Raw genomic sequence first — 24,158 nt, 5'->3', positions numbered from 1 at the left:
TCACTTGTTTTCATATATTTAAGCAAATGTTCAAATGACTTTTAATAGAAAATGCTATTACGACTTATGAGTTTTAATAGAAAATCCTTCTATGACTTATAATAAATGATGACTCAATTTTTTTGTAAACCAGCATAATTAGTTTTTTTGCTATCAAAATCTGTTGTTGTTTTTAGAAATTGATAATGATAGGTTAACGCTTCTTGGTTTCTTATTCTTTTTAACGAATCTTACTTTGTTAAAAAAATTTAATCTACTAAAAAAAATTTACAAATTTCTTTGGAGACTTTTTTATTTTATTTCAATTAAGTTTTATTAAAAGTTCTCTTAGTCTTTTTAATATTTGAATTTAAAATATTTAAAGTTCAGAAAACTTTTTATCTTTCAACTGAACACTAGCCTGAGCTAAAAAAAAACAGCAAGATGCTTAAATCCTTTAGATGATGATGATGATGAGCTTGTTAAATATGCATTTTGTGACAATAAGTTAATAACGTCAGATGAAGACCTTGTTTACTAGTAAGTTAGCAAGTTCTTACCGTTGAATTCTGTACTTAACAGGTTTTTTTCATTGACTGAGATATCTATGGTAAACATGTTATGCACTCACTTTGACGTTAACATAGTTTTCAGTGCCGTTTAAATGGTTGCTTATTAGGGTGGTTCACAGGTATATGGAAAAAGGCCATTTTAGTATTATTGCAATTTAAAAGACATTAACCCTTTCATGCACAAATTATTTTTCTGTAACTAACATAACTCATAAAAAATCATCTACAAAATGACAGTGGTACTATGAAATGTTAAAGTAGACTTTCTCTACAGCCTTTTTGAACTCTCATTTATAAAACAATATTGTTTTCAATCGGTTAGAATGCACCCTTTGAATTGGGGAAGCTTAGTTTGATTTGTTGTTATACAACAACCCAGCGCATGAAAGGGTTAAATGAGGCCAACAAAATGATGAAAGTTCGGTGAAAGGTTTTCGGTACTTCAAAACAGTTTTGATACGCTGATGATTGGCGGTAAAATTCGTATTTTTGTTCGATATGCCGTTTTTATTGGATGAAATAACTACATAAAAAGCTTTTCATAACGTCGTTTTTTTTTTTGTTTTCATTCTAAAAACTTCACGTTAACGATGTTCCCTTAAACATTTTTATTGCGAGCTTCTTCAGCTTTTTAACTAAACAGACCTAATGAAAAAACTAAAACAGTCCGTTATTTCTGGTCCGTAAATTAGGATCTTGCGAAGACTCGGAGGCATGTAATAACAACGGTACAAGCAGGAGTAAAGCTTTGGGGTTTCCAAACAAATTTCCTGACAAGTTTCTTGTCAAAATTTTGACAAAATTTCTGACGAAACTTACCGGAATTAAATTCAAATCTACTTTGTATACAAATTTTGTGCAACTTCACAACTAGTTTATTGTTTGTTCTTGTAATTTCGGCGAATGCATCTTAATTTGAAAAGGTTGGTCGAGCAATGTTGTCGTTGTTGGATGTTCCTGGTCCTCCACATTTAGAAAAGTCAACAACAAGTTTGTTGAAATGCCTTTTGTGTATTGTTTTTTTCTTGTTTAATAAAAGCTTCCTGCTTCCTCCTGCTTCTCATTCTTTATCTCCTCTTGCTTTCCATTTTTTGATTGGCTTCTTCTATGAATGACACAAAAGTTCTTATCTATGCATTAAGTGTAGGGGAAGTCGGGGCAAAACTGGAGGCACAACTGATTTTTAATATTTCCCTTTGAAAAGTGTTATTAAATGTGGCAAAAAAACCGTGCGTCGGTAAAATAGTTTCCTTTATTTAATTTCTGGTGTTAAAAAGATGTCATTTCTTATTCCTGTTGCGTTTCTAAGAGGTTGTGCATAAAAATGTTTGTTTTAATAAAAATATTATACATCATATTTTTCCAGACCTTTCTTTTGAGAATGAAGCAATATTTTTATTTAGTGTTAAACATATGTGTTATTATCGTTATTTCATCAAGTGAAAACCATTTTTGATATCAACATAACCTAATAAGCAAACTATGAAACTATTCTTTCCAAAAACTGTCCTCTGGGGCAGAACCGCATAGACGCACAGGAAGCACAATCGCATACTTTTGATATTTATCATAGTCAGATAATTAAGAATGGCAATAATTACAATTTTTACACTTTAATGCGTTCATGTAAAAACTAGAATAGAAATAGTTTTGTTTTGAGAAGTTGAAAATTAGATTTCGTATTTTTTATTTATTTTTTATGAGTTTTTGATTAAAATATAAAGCTAAGAGTATAAATCGATATCTTGTTATATTTATGTATATCTGGTGATTATTATATTATTATATAATGTAGGTATGTAATTATTTATTTCTTCGATTGAGAACGTAACAAATTATATTAATAACTTGGTATTTTTTGAATTGTTATTTTATCATACGGTTACTTAATATGGCTAGAAAATACAAACGTCTTACTAATCGACAATCTTAAGAAGAAAATTTCATGAAAGCAGCTATTGAATCAGTAATGAAGAAGGAATTGGGATATAAGAAGACATCAGTTGCCATGACTGCAGAAACAAAAAATGCTACACCAACGGAAATTGTAAGTATTTCGAATGAGAAAACTCAGACTGTAAACACAAAGAATGCCTACACAGTATGCAAACGTGCAACAAAATCAGCAAATAATCTGAGCTGTGACAATTATAAAGAAAATGTACTACGAAAGGGTACCCCTAACGATTTATGTGAGGGTGCGGCAGTAGCGGACTGGCAAATTTGAGCGGCCCGGGAAACCCCAAGTGGACCGGCCTCAAAAAAAAAAAACAATATAATATAACATTTTAATATAATATTACATATAAATACATGCTTAATAAAAAATAAATAAACAAAAGATTCTTAACCATTTAAATATTTACTAAAACCAGGAGCATTTTCTCTTATTTTATCTATTATTGTATAATTATTTAAGTTAACCAAAATATCCTTCTCTATCGCCATAAGCATCAAAAACTGCAAATTATCTTGTGACAAGGAAGATCTGAGTCTATTTTTTATAATTTTTAATTTGGAAAAACTACGTTCACAAGCTACTTGCTTGTGAACGTAGTTTTAATGTTAAATAAATTTATATGCAAAATAAAAATTGCTGTATACTTTGCTATATAAATTATATTTAGCCAAGAAATTAAAACAGCAATAAATACAATTTTTGCAACTCTTTTTGTTTTTGAGGCATACTTCACTTATTATTTCTGAATCTGAATCAGTTAATTCATCGGTGTTATATCTTGCATAGATATTTTAAAGTCGTCCCATTTTGTCATTAAATCAGTTAATTCCTCCCTTAAATTTGACGCTGTAGTTGTTTTACGATATTTTACTAGTAATTTACTGAGCTCTTCTAAACTGTTTTCTGAACATTAACTGTCGGTAAAATTTTTAGGGTCTAATATTGCCATGTCTGCATATAATTTTCCATGATTTTTAAAACGGTTTTCTATAGTATTTATTGTGGTATCCATAATTACGTTAAACGTGGTTATTTTATATTTTTCGATTGGGTTTTGAAATTCATGATCTTCGGTTATTTCGTCGGGCATTCTCTTTCGTCGTCTAAATCTCTGTTCTGGTATATCTTGTTCGACAATTATTTCACAATTTTCCTCTTCAAGTAGTGTATTCGCATGTTTAGCAAATGAATTTGACTTTTCTTTTACATTACTAAAATCGCGTGAAAATTTTTTTAACGAATTTAATGTGGAAGTTACCATGTTATAAGCTGTTAAATAATTTAAATTGCTGGTTTGTAAATATTTAGATAACGGTCCAATATATTGAAAAATTTTTAAATAAATATGCGCTGTAAGTATAACTTTAAATTTCAATAGACTCCATTAGTGTTGATGCAGTGTGTCTAATTTGAGCATTGAAAGATACGTTAGACACAAAATAGTTCAAAGTTATCAATAAGTCTACATATAATGAGGTTTCTTTGTTATCATAATGCCCAAAAAATTTTTTAAGTGCTGTTTCTTTAGCTGACCATCTTGTTTCACCTATAACGTTAAGCCTCTGATACCTTATTTTTACACTGGTGTTTTCCCAAACATCCATACATTGATAAGATTCTCTTAGAAATACGGCACACGAGTTGAGTAATTGAAAGAAAGAAGTACCTTCAATTACCGAACTAGTAGCATCTGTGACAACTAAATTAAATACGTGGGCATAACACCAAACGTGAATTTGACCAGGCGATTCTTTACTTAACCAACTGGTGAAGCCATTATACTGTGCACGCATGTTTGCTGCTCCGTCTGTCGAATTACCGATACAATTTTTAATATGTAATCCACCGTTTTTAATAAAAGTACTAATTAAATTGCGCATGTCTTTCCCTGTAGACGATTTGCAATTTAAAACAGCTACTACACGTTCATAAATATTTCCCTTTACATATCGGACAACAATTGAGCACTGATCCTTTTGTGTTATGTCCTGTGTGGTGTCAATTTGCAAAGAAAAAATACCTCCTTCCTGTATATCTAACAAAATGCTATCTTGAATTAATTTTCCACTGGCCAAAATTACCTGGTTAATAGTAGATTTTGAAATTAATGAAATGAAACTGCCTCTACCTTTAGTTCTCGCAGACGTTTCATTATTTGTCTTCTTTTCTTTGATGACTCTTGATAAATGTAATTTTAAAACAGCGTCATATTTAGAGAGTAGCAATATTAAAAATGAGAATAAGATCTGCCAACACCGTTCTTAATTTTTTTTTTTTTTAAAATGCAATCTAAAAAATTTAAAATTTTGTAATTTTAACAATTTTAATAAATTTATAAGATGTATTTTAAATGTTGTTCGACCGGCCCACCGGGAAATGTCCCGGTGTCCCGCCGGCCCAGTCCGCCACTGGGGTGCGGTTGTGCCTCACAATGGGAGTATAACTGTTTTTTCTACTAAGTGTAATTTTTGTGTAATAACATTTTAAAAAACTGTTTTATTTTTTTCTTAATTGCAGCAATTTAAAGCTTAATTACGTGGTTACTGAAATCAACTGTTAAAAAAAACGTCGTTTTTATTTTCATATTTGATGGATCGAAATGGTCAAAACGCGTTCAAAACTCAAAATTTTGTAAAGTAATAAACGTTTTTGTAAAATTATTGTTCCAATTCTCTGACTAGGATAGTACACATGAGAGAACCAAAATATATATTTTTCTTATCATTTGAAATTTTTTCTAATAAGTCGTAAAAAAAAATTAATGAAAATGGTGTATTAAAAAAATTCCACTTATGGCCACTTTTTGAGCTTTTCGCTTCATAGTGTAACAGTTTGCGAGGTTAGAATTATTTTGTTCTATCTCCAAGTTTAAACGTTGAGAGAAAGTTATTGATTTTTTCTAAAAGTAAAAATTGTTTAAATCTTTAGCTCTAATTTTTAAAGAAATAATAGCTTATACTTTAAATAATTTATGTTCAAGCAAATTATTTAGAAAAAAATTTATAAAATAATGCGTATTTTAAAAGTTATTATTACTAACTAAAGTTATTAAATCATTTTCTCCCAACTTTTAAAATGGAAGATAGAACAAAATAATTCTAACCTCGCGAGTTAGAGTTTTTTCAACAAAAATTGAAATCTGAAGTGGAACAATGCGAGTTTTAAACAACGACTCTTTTTAAATCACGGAGGTGATCAATATTTTTCTATTTGATAGTAACTGTGATTTAAACAATTTTGTTGTTCTGATCAAACGACAAGTCAAAAAATTTTATTAAATAATTCTACGATTTTATTAAACGATTCTATGATTTTGCAGTATCTTGAATGAATTACAAAAATACAAAAAAATTTTACTTTATGTTGCTTTTTCTAGTCGACATAAAACTGCAATAACATGCTAATAATAATAATATTAATAATATTAACAATAATAATAATAATAATAATAATAATAATAATAATAATAATAATAATAATAATAATAATAATAATAATAATAATAATAATAACAATAATAATAATAATAATAATAATAATAATAATAATAATAATAATAATAATAATAATAATAATAATAATAATAATAATAATAATAATAATAATAACAATAATAATAATAATAATAATAATAATAATAATAATAATAATAATAATAATAATAATAATAATAATAATAATAATAATATTAATAATAATAATAATAATAATAATAATAGTAATAATAATAATAATAATAATAATAATAATAATAATAATAATAATAATAATAATAATAATGATAATAATAATAATAATAATAATAATAATAATAATAATAATAATAATGATATTAATAATAATAATAAAAATAATAAAAATACTAATAATAATAATAATAATAATAATAATAATAATAATAATAATAATAATAATAATAATAATAATAATAATAATAATAGTAATAGTAATAATATATTAGTATGCTATAAAATGTAATAAAAAAAGATGTACTGAAAAAGTTACAAAGGTTTAAACTTTTGTTTAGATGTAAGATGGCAGCAATCACCATAACAACGAAAAATGTTTTTTTAATTGAAAATATTAGTAAAAAATTAACTAAAATTTATATTTACTCAAGATTTTTTACTTAAAAGATTTTGTAGTTAAAAAGTTGTTAGGAAGTATTTGTCAATAAACAACTTATTAAAAAATTATTTTTTGCATCACCGACTTTTAACCGAATATGAAATCATTTATAATTTTATTTACGGAAAAAACTGGAAAAATATTTACGCCGCATGCTCACTTACATACTTTGGCAACGGAAACCGATTCGCAAGAGTTTCGAGAATATTTGACCAAAGTTTTTCAGACGCCTTAAATTACAAGGTTATAAAATCTGTTATTAATACATGGAAACCATTAATTTCATCTTATTTAAACGAAATTTTTTTCTTTTTTTTATGAATCTTTTTATTTTAATGTCTAAACATAAAAATTATTTTAAGTTCAATTTATTTCAAAGGACTCATGTAGAAATTTTTTAAAGCATTCATTATTATTTGTTAAAAGCCTAAAAACTAAACGTCGATGTTTACTAAAAACAAGTTTTAAAAATTCATAATTAGATTAACCGAAAAGGTTTGCGTTTAGGGGCATAAAATCCGCCAACATGTCAGAGTTACGAAAAAGTTTTTTCACTTATGTTTTGGTCACAGTTACAAATCGGTCTACGATATCAGAGTAATGAAAGTAGATATTTTACTAAAATTTACATATCAATCCGGATTTATGAGTTACAAAAGGAGGATGCATTGGAACTTTTAACTCATTTTTTTGACAAACAAGATTTTATAAAAAGAATGAGAGCAACTTTGATTCAAAACATGAAAAAAATACATTCTTATAACCTTTTGCACAAAACATAAAAAAATACAGTTAAAGTCCTCTGGTCTCTAAAAAATTTGGATTTGGATTATTTAGACAAAGTTAAGGTCTACTCAGACTCAGTGGCAATAAAATTAGGAGGGCAATGTGGGTATATAGGCCGATTTCTCCAATTTTTTACTGCAGCATTGATGTTTTTTTTTTTTTTTTTTTTTTTTTTATCAACTTGTAAACTTTTTAATGAAAAATTTATTCAAAGCAAAAATTGCGTTTTTAATCTCTGGACATTCAAAAAGTATTTTTAGTTAAATTTTTGTGTTGTGTCATTTTTTGAAACCAAAAAACGTCATCCAAACCAGAAAACTTTGTTATAATACAGGAAGATTGTTTAAAGCAAATGTGACTTTATGTTTATCTATTGGTTGCTAATAACTATTCAAGTTAAAAGCCTCAATGTTCAAATGAATTTCGGCAGGCTCTAAACTGGAGCTCTGTCCGAATCGGAAAAAAGTTTTTGAAAATTAATTTGAAAACTTCACACGAAATTTCGTAAAAAGTTAAAATCAATGTAAATTTTAAGTTAAAAACGACCTTAAATCCGGAAAATTCTAAAACTTATTTAGTGCTTGAAATGCGGCGCCAAATTATTCAAAACACAGGTATCAATGCGGCGCCAAATTATTCAAAACACACAGGAAAGAATGGAAACATTGAAATTTTTTTAAGTTGTAAAACCGAAAGGTATTAGGTTCTATTTTTATACAATTTAAAGAAAGTAAGCGTTACTCAAAACTCTGATTTTCTAAGAGAAATTCTTCGTGTTTCTTTGAGTAAGCAGATGTTTTCTGAATGCGGATGTTTTTCTATTTTGGGAATTTCAGAATCTTTAAAGCGTTTTTTTATAAATATTTAATATTTATGAATGACAAGTAGTAGAATTTTTGTTTTTATTCTCTTGTTTCGGTAATTCTGGGGGTCCTTAGTAAATTAAAATATTTTTGACGTTTTGAAACGGAATTTTCTCTTACACATGACAACAGCTGCACTTCAAAGTGAATTATAAAACTAAATTCTAATTGAGAACGACTGGTTGTTTCACTTTTCCAGAGTTTGACTTGATTATCTTGTTCTTTTGTGATTCTGATACGTTTCGTATAATAATTTTCAAGTTTTCGAGAAAATACTGATACATTTTGATTTAGAGAAAATACCCGTTAAATAGTTTACAACCGAAAGCCATAGCACCAAAACAATTTGATCAGCCAATTTACCATAACCATCAAATCAACATTCAAGAAGGATAAAAAGCATAGAAGATTTTTTTTAAGAAGCAAAGTAAACTTTTGGCTATTACGGACGGTATAGTGGAGACTAAATACTTTACCCACTTCCTCTCTGAATTTAAAGTGCAGTTCATAATGTAATCTAGAGCATTTTGACTCAAATTTGTACTTTTGGACATACAAAATTTGTATTTAAATACGTGCTGAAAAACAACATACCCAATCAAATTTTTTTCCCATTCGGCAATACTGATATTATCATGCTACAGTATTGCTATATAGTGTGAAAAATAATTTGTCAGTATCAGTAACCAAGTGAGTGTTCTAGTTTTTGCAAACACTTGCGCAAGCTGTTTGCATAATTCACATAAGAGTTTATAAACGAAGTCCCCTTCAATACATAACATTTTACATTCTCATAAAGTTCCACACTGAAAAAACTCTAGTAAACATCTATAATTTTGACCGTGGTTTTAAATAGAATACATTTTATGATGTAAAATTGATGTTTTTCAAAGGCATGGAATGTTGAAAACGGTCAGCATGTAGGCGCGATCAGAGAAATTTTTCAGACTGCAAAAAACAACATTGTTATTTATATTTTTTAGTGCGAAAAGGTTACACTTAACGCTTTTGCTAAATTTTACGTTTAAACGCAGAATAACATGTTGACTTAAGAAGACAAGGTTGCTCATAGTAATTCAGTTGACATTAGCCTGAGTCATTTCAAACTTTCATTTATAGATTTTTCTTAATTTCACAGCATGACGAGTTCTTGTAGCGGATTTAAAACTGTATGATTTTTTCCTTCAAGGTCTAGGTAATCGAAAATTTCTAATTTACATATTAACGGAATGGAGATATTAAGTTTCAAATGAAATCAGAGAGGCTTAACAAATTTTTTAGATGAGAGATTTAAAAAACTCTAAAATTAAAATTTATTTTCTTTGAAATAGTTTACATCAGACATAACGTCTTCATAATATTTCTTGAAGATTCTTTAAATTTCAAAATAACTTTAAAACCTTTTAAATGAGATTCACAACGTCTTTTACTAAACCAGTAGCACACTGTAACCAGTAGCAACGCAAGTTAAATAAAAACATTGCTTAAACTAATACTGAAACATGTTCAATAGATGTTGGAACAAGAAGATTTTTAAGAGGTCCACACTTCATAACAGAGGTAACCATATCAGTTGGAGATAAATCCTCATACATGCTTTGCGTGCACATGTAGAAAACAACCGGAGGCTTGAAGCCATTAAATCTTATTGATGGAGCAATTGTGTAAGCTCCCATATTTTCAAAATATAGCCAATCGCCAATTGAAAGCTATGAAAGTAAGGTATAATTTAATCATAATATAATAAAAACTTTAAAAACCTTAATGTGCAAACAAGAAACTTACTTTAGGCAAGTAGGTTTCTTTAGATATGCAATCCATTGAATCACATGTTGGTCCCCAAAGACTACACTTGAATCGAGTGCAATTATCTGTTTCATGAAGAGTTAAAGGTGAAGGCGATTGATGGTCAAATAAAATGCAGTTGAAAGAACCATAAACTCCATCATTTAGATAGTACATAAACCCAGGAGGAGCATTTTTGTTAATGCTCACCTCCCTGACGGATGTAACATTACAAGATAATGTGAATGCAGATGCAACAAAATATCGGCCTGGTTCAGCAATTATGTTCACATTTCTCTCAGGAGGGAAAAACTTGGCAATTCCCAGGTTGAGCTGAGCAGCAGTCTGTAACAAGTTAATTTTCAATTAATATGTATTAGTTAAAACTTAACCATTATAGTATGATATAAAAAAAAACTTACAATTTTAAATTAATGTTTTCCACCATCAGCACCATTTTTCCAGCTATGAAATAGAACTTACTAATTCAAAAGAAATCTTTCCTCCCTCAACACCAGGAAATCCACCACCAATGTCCAGCAAAGTAAAATTGAAGCCAAGATTTTCCTTAAAAATACAAATTTGGTCTAAGAAAAAAAACTTACAGAGTAAAAAAAAAAAAAAAAAAAAAAAAAAAAAAAAAAAAAAAAAAAGCTGTTTTATATTCAAAATTTTCAAGTGATTCATAACTTTATCTTATATCTTCACACTAACAAACTTTGTTATTTACTTACTGCTTGCTCAAAAACTGTGGCTGCCAATTTCACAGCATCATAGTATAAGGAGGCATCATAACATCCACTTCCAACATGAAAACTAAATATAAAGTTTTAAATTTCAAAGCAGTCAAAAAAAAAAAAAAAAAAAAAAAAAAAAAAAAATTTGATTAAAAGCACAACTAAATTAGTGTACCTGACACCTATAACATTTAAATCAAGTTCTTTAGCAACTTGAAGTAATTTTTCTGCACTTTCGAGACTTGCACCAAATTTTATTCCAAACTAAACAAAACCAGACATTAAACTCATTAATAAATAATATTTATCTTGAGTTACATAACCATAATATTTATGTTTAAAAAATGGTTAAAAACATAAAAAATATTTGGTATATTTGGTATAAATGTGTAAGATTTTATCAGAGTATTTTCAACTTACCTGACAAGATGACTTAGAGTCATCTACCTTGATTCGTATAACAAGCTCTGCATTTGGGAAATGTTGCTTAATCTTATAGAGCTCTGCTTCATTGTCAAAGGTCATTTTCTTAACATTTTTCTCATTTGCATATCTAAATATTTATCATTGATGTATTTTAAATACTAAACAAAACAACCCAATAACAATATGATCTTTAAGAAATTGTTTTATTGTATTTTTCCAAAGTACTTTTGTAATTTTTTTTTTTTTTTAAATAATCTTACAAGGTTTAGGCATTCTTATAAATAAAAAAAATTAAATAACTTTAACAAACATACTTAATAAATGATGTTTGCTTGCATGGATTAGCAAAAATAATTCTTTCAGAGTCAACACCCAAATCAAGGACAGCTTTTATTTCACCCTTGCTTGCGCAGTCAAAATTAACTCCAAGATGTGCTAGCAAAGCTATCACCACTGGGTCTGGATTACATTTAACAGCTAAAAAAAAATAATTCAGTAACACTATTTCATACTTATCAGTTATAAGATTCTTTTTATTAATGGATAATTTATTTACCAAAAAAAGGCTGCACTTGTGGTAAATATTCTTGAAACTTCCAATACTTCTTCACTATGTCATCAAGATTGCACACATAAAAAGGATCATCTTTATATTCACGCCCACTTGAGTTAGTTTTCAAACGTAGAAAATCTCTCATATTGAAATCATCATTACAAACATTGATAACAGAGTCTTTATGAACTGTACTCAGTTTCATTGTGACACTGTTCATCCTGAAAAAGTAATAAAAAATAATTGGAAAAATAAAACTTGCCACAAGAAAACTTAAACAAATTTATGTACTTAAATATCATAGTGTACCTGAATCTTGCTTAGCAAATGCTAGCTAAACCCTTTATAAGCAGAATCCCACGAGTCGTGCGCCCAAATGATTAAAACTGGCCTGTGGCCCTAAAAATTTATATTTGAGTGTAAATTTCCGGTAGATATCAAAATATGAAATATTACATACTTGGATATAAAATGTATTAAAATCCATAATAAAGTACATAATTTGGAGAAAAAAAATTTATTTAACGGTTAATGCTAAGTACAACAGCAACTACATCTACATTCATTCTAACATAAAAAATACAAAAATGTGTTTTGGTTTTTAAATAAAAGTGAATAAAAGCCGAACTTTTTGCGCTTTTTAATTTTAAAAATGCTAACAACGACAAATAATCAGCATAATATAATCCAACTTACAAGTTCACAAATGGTGAACTGCCTTCGGGTGTTTTGACGAAGAATTTTCAAAGAAGCGAAAGAAAATATGAGATCTGTATTAGTTACTCGTTTCCTTGCCTTACTGAAAATTTTGTGTCGGAATTCTTTTTTATATGTTATTGAGTATGACACGTGATTTCTTTAAATATAACTTATTTCCACGTGATTTTACATGAATGGTTCAGTGATAATAGACAGAGTAACACCAAACACGATTATTTTGGGTGTAGATAACAATAAAATTCAATCTAAAAAAACTGTACTGGATAGGTATTAGATAATAGAAAACATATGTTAATCAGGAAATCTAACTAGTTTAATCTGGTAAGACTAGTTTTATATTTACCAATCCTATAGGAGATAATTCACAAATTTTATTTATATTTAGTAGTTAAGTTACCAAAAATAACATTTCACGCAGATTATAAAAAACGCCTTATGCTTTTTCTATTCATTTAACAAATGTCAAGCTTCGTTGTGATCAACAATGATAAATACACTAACACATACGGTTACATATATATATATATATATATATATATATATATATATATATATATATATATATATATATATATATATATATATATATATATATATATATATCACTTATTCATTTCCTTGAGGGGCAATATGCAGATGATAATTTCTTAATCCTTAACAATTAATTAAGTCTTAATTTTGCAGTTAATAGTTATCATTATCCAGTTCATTAGAAATGTGCTTACTTTTAAACGATCATTTTTAGATGTTAAACTTTTATTTATAAAAATATGCGCGTTAAGTTGAGAGAAAAAAAAAAAAAGAAAAAAGGTTTCAATAGATCAAAATAGAGATCGAGGTTTTGGAGTGCGACCAGATAAATTGATAACTTTTTATTCACACCTTTTTGTGATACTTTTTATTCGCACGATTTATTTCTCTATAAATATTTTTTTTGCGACAATCATCACATTTTTATAAGATAACGCTGCATATTGTAAGTGATATAAAAGAATGATGATGTCATCTGTTTTGAGGAAAAAAATCGATAAACATTTTTCTAGTTTAACTTGGAAGTACAGAAAATATTTACAAATCTCTTTTCGTGACGTATTAATGATAAAGGCTACTTTTATTTTATTGCCATTTTAAAATTTCTCCATTTTAATTTTTTTTTTTTTTTTTTTTACTTCTGATAAACAGAAGACGAAAAGGTGAAAAAATATATGTTTATGTTTTTAACGAGTATTTTATGACGCTCGACTGAAAAGTCTGTGGTAAATTTAAGAGTAAAAATAAATTCCAAATTTATCACTCAGTTAATGTTGTTGTTTCAGAGTTTTCTAAAAAGTTCTAGAAAAAACATCTGCTCGCCCCCAAAGAAGAAAACATTTCAATTGGATTAGTATGCTTGTTTCTCAAAATTAATCACGATTCTTCCGTCATTTTTATTTATTGATCACGTTTGCATTTATTATTTGATTGAATTGGATTCAATTTCTGGAAAAAGGTTTTTTTCTATTAACAGAATATTTTATATTTATGTTTCAACCAACGCTTGCAGCTTCATATTTATGTTTCAATCAACGCTTGTATTTTCATATTTTAAGTAAATATTTAATCCTGTTCATTAAAACGATTACTTTTCCTGTTACTTAACCCTTTTACCCCTCGTTTCTTACCCTGCCAAAAAACAATGCTCACAGTTGCGTATGAAAAAAATGATAAACCTGGGGAATAATTTCTGCTCATCTTGTATAATCTCATCTCTCGTATAATTCTCTTTCCGATCCCTGTGATTGTGAGCATGTTGAGCCTTCTATTTAAAAATATTTTTGCAAAAATTTCACCAAGTCTTGAAATTACCATAACAAACGTTTAGTAGGCGATCTATGCAGCAAGAAGGTTTTTCATGATTTTCTTTTATTTAGGGAACAACGTGTCGAGTATCTTATTTCTACTTAATGATATTTTTCTATCAACCAGGAATCATGATTATCAACATCAAGTGCTATTTTTAGCAAAACCTTTTATTTTTAAAAGTATATATATATATATATATATATATATATATATATATATATATATATATATATATATATATATATATATATATATATATATATACTTTTACACGTGAATAGTAAAAAGAAGTTAAATTTAAACTGTTTTTGCAAAAATTAGAATACTTTTATTGTCTTCATTATCTATTAAAGCTTTCTACAGAAAAAAAATGTTTTTCGTTTACATAATCAGTCTGCTCTAAAAAAATCTTTCTTTAAAGTAATGGCTTAGAAATGTCACGAACAGCAGACAATAAGGTTGATATTGATGAACTTTGTTGTCGTTGTTTTTTAGATGACGTAAAAAAACCAGTTAAAGCCTTTTTGAAAGCAGCAGTTTTTACACAAAAACAAGTCTATTTTTTAGATAGCACAGTGTTTCAAAAAACTCAAGCAAACTAATATAATCCTAATATACACCAAAGGAGACGCGGTAAAAAAACCCAACATTTAAAAAGTTATTTTGTCCTTGGAAAAATTTTTTATTAGGTTATTTATGAATGCTTTTTATGGCAAGGTATATAACGGTAAATTTCATTTGAATGCTTTTGGTTGAACGTTTTGTAAATGTCTTAAAATGAACCTGGTATAGAGTGAACCTGGTATTGAGTTTCTGATTATAAAATTTATTAAGATAAAAAATGCTTAGTTTTAAATTTGTATTTAAAGAGATCTCATTTCCCATTTTGATAAGAATAGAGATTCAAAGTCTTGTAACTCTACATTTACTTTTCTTCTTCTTTAAAAAAAAAACAAGTATTTTAAATAAAATTCCATGAGCACGTGGTTACCAAGGAGAATTTTTATGTTTTTCACTAAATGCATTTCTAAAACATTACTGATTTGAACAAAGCCATCCACACAAATTACTACTTAAAACTGATGCAAACCAAAAAGAGATTTTATTTGCGCTGCAGGAAGACAACTATTTCGTTAAATTCGGATCCAAAACGTTTCGACAAAAAAACGTTTCGACAAAAAAAACGTTTCGACAAAAAAACGTTTCGACAAAAAAAAACGTTTCGACAAAAAAAAACGTTTCGACAAAACAAGTAGCAAAAAAAAAAAAAAACCTCAAGAATGAATTCACTCAAAACTGCTATTTAAAAATGACAAAATTGTTCAAAAGTACGTTTGTTGCGGAAAAGCAGTTTAAATATTAGCGTTTTACAAATAATCTGCTTATAAATGAGAACCTAAACGCGTAAAGTGGAATTTAAAAAACACAAGCTAAAAAGAGAAAAAAAATTTATGTTATCGTGTTAAATATATTATTAATAAGTATATTAGAAATGACTCAAAAAATAGTTATAATTTTGCTGTCATTACTAAGTGCGCTAATAAAACACCCCAAAAAAAAACAAACAAATACTGTCAAGATATAAAAGTGTGATAAATTCTAGTAATTCTAGTAATTCTAGAAATTCTAGAAATACTTGAAATAGTTTCTACCTAACCTTTAAGTATTCTTATGATATAAAAGACTCCGGTAAAACAAATACTTTGTTTTGCTTCTTGTTTTTTTTTCCCGAAATATTTATTTTTGTCTATACTGTTTTGTGAAATATTTCATTTGGTTGTCTGCTACTTTTGTTTATGAAATGAAATTGCTTTAGTTGTTGTCATAAAAATATGATAAGAATTGTAAATAAATGATAGGAAAAATATTATAAAAAGTTTTATTATGGTTAGTGTAAAACACGCAACGTAAACACAAGAATTGTAAAAAGTCATTGCGTTTAACATTTTTTCATTACAATTATAGAGTTACAAGTTTAATAAAAATGTTAGAACTAGATTAAAATTGATTAAATTTTGTTCCAAAGTAAAGATTTCTTTTCGTGCTAATGACGCATTATAAACTCAGTGAATAATGTAACACATCTACTGAACTTTTTTTTAATTAAAAATCTTTTATCATGTAGCAAAAAAGAGATAATAGAAGATATTACAAAAATAATAGTAAAAAAACCGGAAGATTATCCTTCTTAACTTTTAAATATATTTAAAAAAAAATCTTGGTACATTGTGTAATCAGCGGAGTTTTTAGTAAACCTTTTAGAAAATAAAAAAACTTTATTTTTTAAAAAACATTTTTGTTTTTACAAACATTCACACAATTTTAAGAATAAATCTTAGGTTTTTTGCGCAGGTTTTATTCTCAAATTGCTCATTCAACACCTCATAAATATCCTATTACCAACATACAATAACCGCCCAGTTACCATGTGATAGCTTTCTAAATATAAAGCATACGATAATCTTCTAAATATAAAAACTCAAAAATAAATTTAGAAAAGGAGAATGAAAGACTTTTTTTAAGTAATTAGTAATGATTAAAAATGCAACACGTTTTTTAACTTCAAAATATAAACTTTGTTTAAAACAAGCTGACGTAACTTTTCTCTATTTGAAAAAATTTGAGGCGCACCTTTTTTTAAAAAGCTAAACGCAAGACTATTTATTCAAGATGCGTTGAAGCTAAAATTCGCTTAAAAAGTTGAAAACAACAAATCCCATCATCCACCTCAAATAAACAAACTCCACCACTCATCCCAGATAAAAAAAAAAAAACCTCCCCACCCACCCCAAATTAACAAACTTTCTAGTTCCACCACTGAAAAAGATAACTACTTTACAAGAAAATAAATTTCAACCTGGTTTTTATTAAAATGTCTTCCTTTTAAATATTAAAGCAGAAATTGGACTTTTTTTCCTGATATACGTAATACCGAATAATACCAAAAAATACCGAAAAAAAACGAAAAAAAACGAAAAATGCCGAAAAACAAATCTTGAAATTATTTTTGATTTAATTTAAGAGGATAAACGTTTCTGCACAACAATAAAATTTCTTTAAATAAAATGAGAAAATCTCACTTGAATAAATTTTACAAACTGTCACAAATTTAGAGATTCACTAACAATATTTTCTTTTTAATTTCGACAAAAATATATGACATTAAAAACACTTCTATAAAATTTTTCGAAATCGTATGATCAATTATAAAATTACTCTTGTCTGCGTCAAAAATGTTCCTAAGGGTTTCATTGGAGGTTCTGAATGAAATTTGCCATCTAAACCCGAATCAAGCATTTATATTGCTCAATCAGCTCTAGTTTTTGAGATACAAACTGTGTTTTTTAGATGGCATCAGAGAACTCAATGTCCATTTGACTGCGAGCGCGAGTGGTTTTGTAGCGCTTGCTCGTATTTCTATATCTATAAACAGTATTCAATTATATTTCTAAAGCTTTATTCATAAATGTCACTTTTTTAACAGACAAATACATCAGCTAAATAATTTTTATTTCATAAAAATGAATAGAATGTGTAAAAACAGTCCTAAAAGATTCTGCTATGTGTATGCGAAGTTATTTTTTAGGCATCAGCAATACACTATAAGTCCATTAGTAAAGTCCCTTTACCATACATATTTCGAAATAAGGTTGGGCGATCGAGACAAAAGTTTTGCCCCATATTTGTGCTGCAAGCCTGTGTCGTTGTCTTAAGGCGCTGGATTGAGAGCAAAACAAACTGTCTGTCATTTGGAGTACCTTTGATGTGGAGAGAAGAAATGGTCCGAGTTTACAGACTGCTATTTTTGCGTGGCCAAGGTAAGATTATAATTGCTAAAGAAAAATGCTTTTCTTGACAAATTCAAACATATTTATAGAAAACTTTTGGTAGCCTGTAAAAAATCTAGTTAAATATAAAAATTACAATAGAATTACAATAGAAGCCATTGAACAAGATGCATGTCAAGCATTTAGTATAGTAACCGACGGTTTTCTGGAGAACAAAAGACGCTCAGAATGTGTCTCGCATGTAACGCCAATAAAAATGCATTATCTCCAGCCACATTTTGAATATTTTCCAGAAAACTGTGGAGATAAAAACGAATAATAAGGGAAAAGTTTTAATTGAGACATAAAAATGATGGAGATGCTAAGGACGCAGGCTAGTGTTATTAATTTATCTGATTAAGACCAAAAAGTCTCCTTAGCAAAATTAGGAAAACAAAAACGACATAAAAGGGTTTAAAAAACAGTGTGATTTCTAAACATAAACAAAAGATTGTGCGTGTTACAGGAGAAATACAAATGTACTACAAAGTGTATATGTAATGTAATATGTAATGTAATATGTAATGTAAAGTGTATATATAATGGCCAAAAACGAACAGGGTGTGTTAGAGAAGAAAAAACGAATCACAAAAATGTAATAGTCGATATCATAATATTAATTTTTTTATTATAAAAATAAAAGAATTTTAAAATCTTTTTTAAAAAGTAAGCATGCAAGAAAAATAACAGAAAATGTGTCAACAAAAGTTTACAAACAGCGGATTTAAATATGTACATATGACACACTCTGATCATTAAGCATAATGGGCAGGCCTTATACAAGTTTTCAAATTGCTTTTGTTTGTAGTATTTGACTAATGTAATAAATTTATACTAGATACATTTATTTTTGATCATTATTTTAAGTTTGTAGCTAATAACTATAGAGCCATGTTAATGGTGATATATGTAAATGTTAATCTTCCTTAAACAAAAAACAAAGAAATTTTAACAACAGTTGTTAGGTTTTGTGGTTTATAGTTAAGCAACTTAGGCCTACCCGTCGTCGTCGGCGAAAGAAAATAATAGGGAAAAAACAACGAACTCGGATCAACTTTAAAGGCTTACAACTCTTTTATCGAAAACTTTTAAGCTTCAACATTTTTAAAGATTGTTTACTCTTTTTTAAAATTTGAGGAGCTAAGATATCTTTGAGGAGCTAAGATATCTTTTGAGGAGCTAAGATATCTTTTGAGGAGCTAAGATAACTAGAAGGAGCTAAGATATCTTTTGTTAAGAGATTTCGAAAGAAACTAAAAGCGCCCACATTTTATTCAAAGCTCAGCATTAAATATTTAAAACATTAAAAACATCGACGATTTGGTTTTTCGGTTTTGTTTTCCTTATTTTTGCAACAAGTTTTAAATAGTAAATTTATGCATGAAACTTTTAAATTATGCATAAAAAATTTAAAATTTATGCATGAATATAAACTTTTCACAGGAAAACTTTGCAGTTTTAAACGCGTAAAAATTTCTATTTTAATAAACTTCAAAAAAAAAAAAAAAAAAAAAGCGATTTTTATCATCAAAGACATCTACAAATTGGCACTTTATAACTTATTAAAAAAAAGTTTTTAACTACTTGAAAAATTTTCCTCTTTTTTTATTTTAAATGACACATTTTTTTCAACTGTAACATTATGAGCATTTTGTGCTCAGTTACAAAATCAAAAATATTTATGGAAAATATTTTCAACAGTTTGTTGGTTACTTTTCATTTCTCGAAATGCCTCCTGTCACCTTGGCACAGAATTGACCGTTTTTTTGGTAACTTCAGTCGAGATATTTCATTCTTTTTCAATGACGGGCTGGGGGCCATTTTGGTCATTAATTCTTTCGCCTCGAATTTTTGATCCAAATGCTTCCACATGTTTTCAATTTAATTAAGATCTGGAGATTGTGTTGGTCATTCAAAAGCTTCATATAGTTTTCCCTAGGGTCATAAGGTTAAGCGATTGAACTATGCAAAATTCATATAAATAAGCCGAAGTCGATTTGAAATAATTTTATCAAATGTAAACAAATTTGAAATATTAGAGTTTATTTATTATATACATATTTAGAAAGTCTGTTATCCAGTTCTTTTTTGAGCTGTATGACTTAACTGTAAAAGAGTCACCTTTAAAAGTTTTAAGGATTTTCATAACCTTACCCATAAATCATCCATTTCTTAACTGCTAAGCAGATTATCAAGACTTTTCTTTACTGATAGTTCCTCTAATTTTCTCCTCTTCGTCCATTTTGAAGCTTAAAATTATTTTGTCCAGAACGAAGCTCAAAATTATTTCAACCAGTGTTGTAAAGTGGGAGAACGAAAGAAATTATAAACGTGATCACTAATTTTTACTTTAATCAGACATGTAATGTATTCGATTGAAGAAAATGTGAGACAGCCGAAAAACCAGGTGAACACACATGTACAATTGCAAGAAAAATAAAACAGTTACACCGTTAAAGTTTAAAAATGTTTTTGAATTATCGACCAGAAACTCAATTGTAACTAATATTTTTATGAACAAGTTGTGACAAGGGACAAACACTAATCAAAGGATAACTGGTAAACCTGTTTTAGAAAACCATGACTAAGAGGTCGAAACAAAAATATTAAACGAACTCAAAGATAAAATCCATTGTCTATGCCAGAACAACATCTGATTTAAGGAACATCTGCAGATTCATAGAAAAAGAACGGTTGAGAAAATTTTGCAGGATTTCTGGCCATTTGTTGTGGAGGATCATGGAGTTTTTTTTGAGAATATTTGAGAAATTATCAAAAAGTGTGTTTTAGAAAAGAGAGAAAAGGGAAAAAGAAGATTTTGAAAGTGAAAATAAGTCTAATATAAATAGACACTTTGGCCATGAGTTCCGAAGGTGGATAAGGAATGTTTTTTGAGTCACGTTTGGTTGCATATTACTATTTGTATTTGTAAATATTAAAAGAATAGCCATGAGGTAAATAGTTAAGAGTATTTATTGAGTAAAACGGACCATAAGTAAGTATCACTATCATTTCGTGTATATTTCGATTGAGGAATTATTAAACCGTTCTTAATTGTATTAAGGCTTTGTTGTTAAGCTTTATGTAGGTCTAAATGGTTGGAAGACGAGGAACCACCGTTACACAAACCATACACAAACCACACACACACACAACACTGAGGGAAAACCAAAAATCCAATCATAAACACCCAAACACCCTAACATAGCTAAGTACATTTCCAAACATATCTCCATGCTTGCAGTATGAAGTTTTAATAAAAACATCACTCGGTCATCATGTCAGTGATCAATAACAATAAAACTAAATAAATCTATTATCGTTTAGTTTGACACATTATTTTATTACTGTTAACTACAAACTATTTTCAGGTTTAGAGAACTTTATCAATATTTTATGTCAATATATATATATATATATATATATATATATATATATATATATATATATATATATATGTTTTATATCACACCATCGATTGCTGATCATTTTCTAATTTAAAGACAAAAATTACGTACAAAAATTTGGTTTTAAAACGCTTCTTTACTCCAAAATATTTTGCAATTAATAGGAATTGATAACAGAAATTGACGATAGGAATGCCAATAGGATTTGAGTATTGTTGTGTAATAAGTTCTCAGTGATAAATTAAGCAGAAAGTCAATTTCAGTGATCAAATATAAATGTGGATATAATTAAAGATTTGTTTAGGTAACTTTCGACAAACCTTTAAATAAAGAAAATGAAAACATTTTTGACATCTAGTATATATAATATATCATTGTCCCTGGTTTAGTTTGTATATAAAGTTTTGGCCAACGCTCCGGCTGCCGAAAGACAATCAGAAAAATGTTTACGATATCTTTCGTGTTGGCTTCAAAAGAAGCAACGCGAGTTGAAAAGAAAAAGAAAGAAGAAAAAATGAAAGTTAATGAGCAGAAATAAGATCAAAAGTTGTTTTCGCTTAATAATTTTCATTTTTTAGGAAATTAAAAAATTAAAGAAAAAGGATTTAACAAGAATAGGAGATGGAAATGAAAATGAAATCCGAAAAATAAATTCTAAAATCCGAATAAATTTGGACTTACATGTTTTTAATAGATTTTTCGTTGATAAGTTAACATTTAGGTATCTCAATTTATTTTTTTTACGGACTCTTCGTAGATCTAAATAGATAAACTACCTTAAGATTATTTTAAGATTTTTTCAAACAACTGATAAGAAGTTTGTACTTTGTTCGATATTATTTGTTGTTAACGGAAGCGTTAAACGCTTATGGATTTCACTTCTACGGCCAAATGTAATAAAATATGAATATTAGCCGTTATTTTGTAATGTCGCAGGATCATGATAGTTTCATAAAGTGGCTCCTTTTAGACTCTTAATAAGAAGTTTTTTTTTAGATCTAGACTCTTAAAAGGTAGTTTTTGGTCATCCTGGAATTTCACTGGCTAACATTCATCTATCTACTAAACTGGAGTTATCTAAAAATTGGCTTTTCTAACTGGCACTTAAAAATGCTCATGAAAAGCTTTTAATTTCTATTTTCTTATCTGATTTTGTTAAAAAATATGTATGACAAGCTAACTCATTTCTTAATACAACCTTTTGTTCTCATAAGATGAGAACAACCTTACGAGATGGGAAAGTACAATAACTATGCTACACTTGGTGGGCTAATTTGTAATAATGATGGGCTAATTTGTAATAATGGTGGGCTAATTTGTAATAATGGTGGGATAATTTGTAATAATGGTGGGATAATTTGTAATAATGGTGGGATAATTTGTAATAATGGTGGGATAATTTGTAATAATGGTGGGCTTATTTGTAATAATGGTGGGATAATTTGTAATAATGGTGGGCTTATTTGTAATAATGGTGGGATAATTTGTAATAATGGTGGGATAATTTGTAATAATGGTGGGCTAATTTGTAATAATGGTGGGATAATTTGTAATAATGGTGGGATAATTTGTAATAATGGTGGGATAATTTGTAATAATGGTGGGCTAATTTGTAATAATGGTGGGCTAATTTGTAATAATGGTGGGATAATTTGTAATAATGGTGGGTATAATTTATTAATAAATATTTAGTAAAAGTAAAATCATCTACAAAAATGCTGCTAACAATGACACTCTAAACGGAAAACAGGGATTGAAATAAAAACTTTCATACCTTTTTTTTTTTTTTGAAAAGTCATTCTCTGACAATTTTTAGTTAAGTAAATCTTTGCTAAGAGATCCTCTTTGTATGGCCTTGTAAATATGAATCTTCAAAAGGCTTCAATTGAGTTCAGAGAATTTGCAGGCCTGAAAATTTTCTTTTTGTTAACTTTTTGCAACACTATATTTATCAAATGATCGATAAATATCAGGGACTCCGTTATCTTGCCCTTATTTGGAATTGTGTCCTTTGTATTTGCTTTAAATAACGCTCAATGGATAACACAATTAAACTGATTTTGTTATTTGCGATCTTGATAAGTAGAGGCAACCTTGTTAGAAATTGTTACTTTGAAAAAGTTGTTACTGACTTCACGGTTAATCTTAGCTCCATGTTCATTACAACCTTTTTGATTCCGTTCGACTTGGCAATGAAATAGAGGAAACAATTGATAATCAAACGTAATGAAGTAAAAAAACATACGCAAAAGATTGGTTACAAAATCGAATTTGATTTAACATAATTCTTATATATTTACAAAATTTTTAATCAATTTCTAAAAAAAAGTTTTGATGAAAAATCAAAATCTACTTGTAGAGTCTTAGTCTACGTCAAAACATATTTACTTACTCAGTAGCCCTGATATTGTAAGAGGTAGGAGGGATAATGGTTACAATAGAGTTCTCGTAAGGTGAGTCGGCCACTTTTTAGTTTTCGTACAAACTCATGTCCTCATAGACCGATCTCCAGTTAGGATCATTTTCTTCGGACAGAAAAATGTTCTGGTCAGAGAATCCAGTTAAAAAAGTGT

The 24,158-nt window shown here is 28.0% G+C and overlaps 1 protein-coding gene and 1 pseudogene across 2 annotated transcripts; both read right to left on the bottom strand.

Moving 5' to 3' along the window:
- Positions 1-2,938: 2,938 nt before the first annotated feature.
- Positions 2,939-4,391, bottom strand: LOC149892396 (uncharacterized; annotated as a pseudogene).
- A 5,198-nt stretch (positions 4,392-9,589) lies between these two features.
- LOC145193716 (antizyme inhibitor 2-like) lies at positions 9,590-12,751 on the bottom strand. 2 transcript variants are annotated; one of them, XR_016449496.1, is made up of 10 exons: positions 12,486-12,751; positions 12,099-12,188; positions 11,793-12,010; positions 11,551-11,713; positions 11,231-11,363; positions 10,986-11,074; positions 10,808-10,889; positions 10,496-10,640; positions 10,074-10,418; positions 9,590-9,997 (listed from the first exon to the last, which is right to left on the bottom strand). XR_016449496.1 is itself a non-coding variant. In XM_090077352.1 (10 exons), exons 3-10 carry the CDS (start codon positions 12,007-12,009, stop codon positions 9,773-9,775), a joined length of 1,338 nt encoding a protein of 445 aa, XP_089933478.1. In that variant the 5' UTR covers position 12,010; positions 12,099-12,188; positions 12,486-12,751; the 3' UTR covers positions 9,590-9,772. The 2 variants fall into 2 exon arrangements, 1 of the variants encoding a protein (XP_089933478.1); XM_090077352.1 differs by having other exon boundaries at positions 10,557-10,640.
- Between the last annotated feature and the right edge of the window lie 11,407 nt (positions 12,752-24,158).

The sequence above is a fragment of the Hydra viridissima genome, unplaced genomic scaffold (genome assembly GCF_058129835.1).
Source record: "Hydra viridissima isolate aposymbiotic clone 2 unplaced genomic scaffold, HvirCarnegie_v1 scaffold_2, whole genome shotgun sequence".
NCBI lineage: Eukaryota > Metazoa > Cnidaria > Hydrozoa > Anthoathecata > Hydridae > Hydra > Hydra viridissima.
The sequence above is the reverse complement of the archived record's forward strand: the minus strand, read 5'-3'. Positions and strand labels throughout refer to the sequence as shown.

Bases quoted from the DNA above. Each gene is read 5' to 3' on its own strand.
- LOC145193716 (XM_090077352.1), bottom strand. From the start codon at position 12,009: ATGAACAGTGTCACAATGAAACTGAGTACAGTTCATAAAGACTCTGTT. The intron at 10,890-10,985 runs GTACACTAATTT...CTTTATATTTAG, and splicing joins TTAAATGTTATAGGTGTCAG to TTTTCATGTTGGAAGTGGAT. The intron at 9,998-10,073 runs GTAAGTTTCTTG...TTACTTTCATAG, and splicing joins AAGAAACCTACTTGCCTAAA to CTTTCAATTGGCGATTGGCT.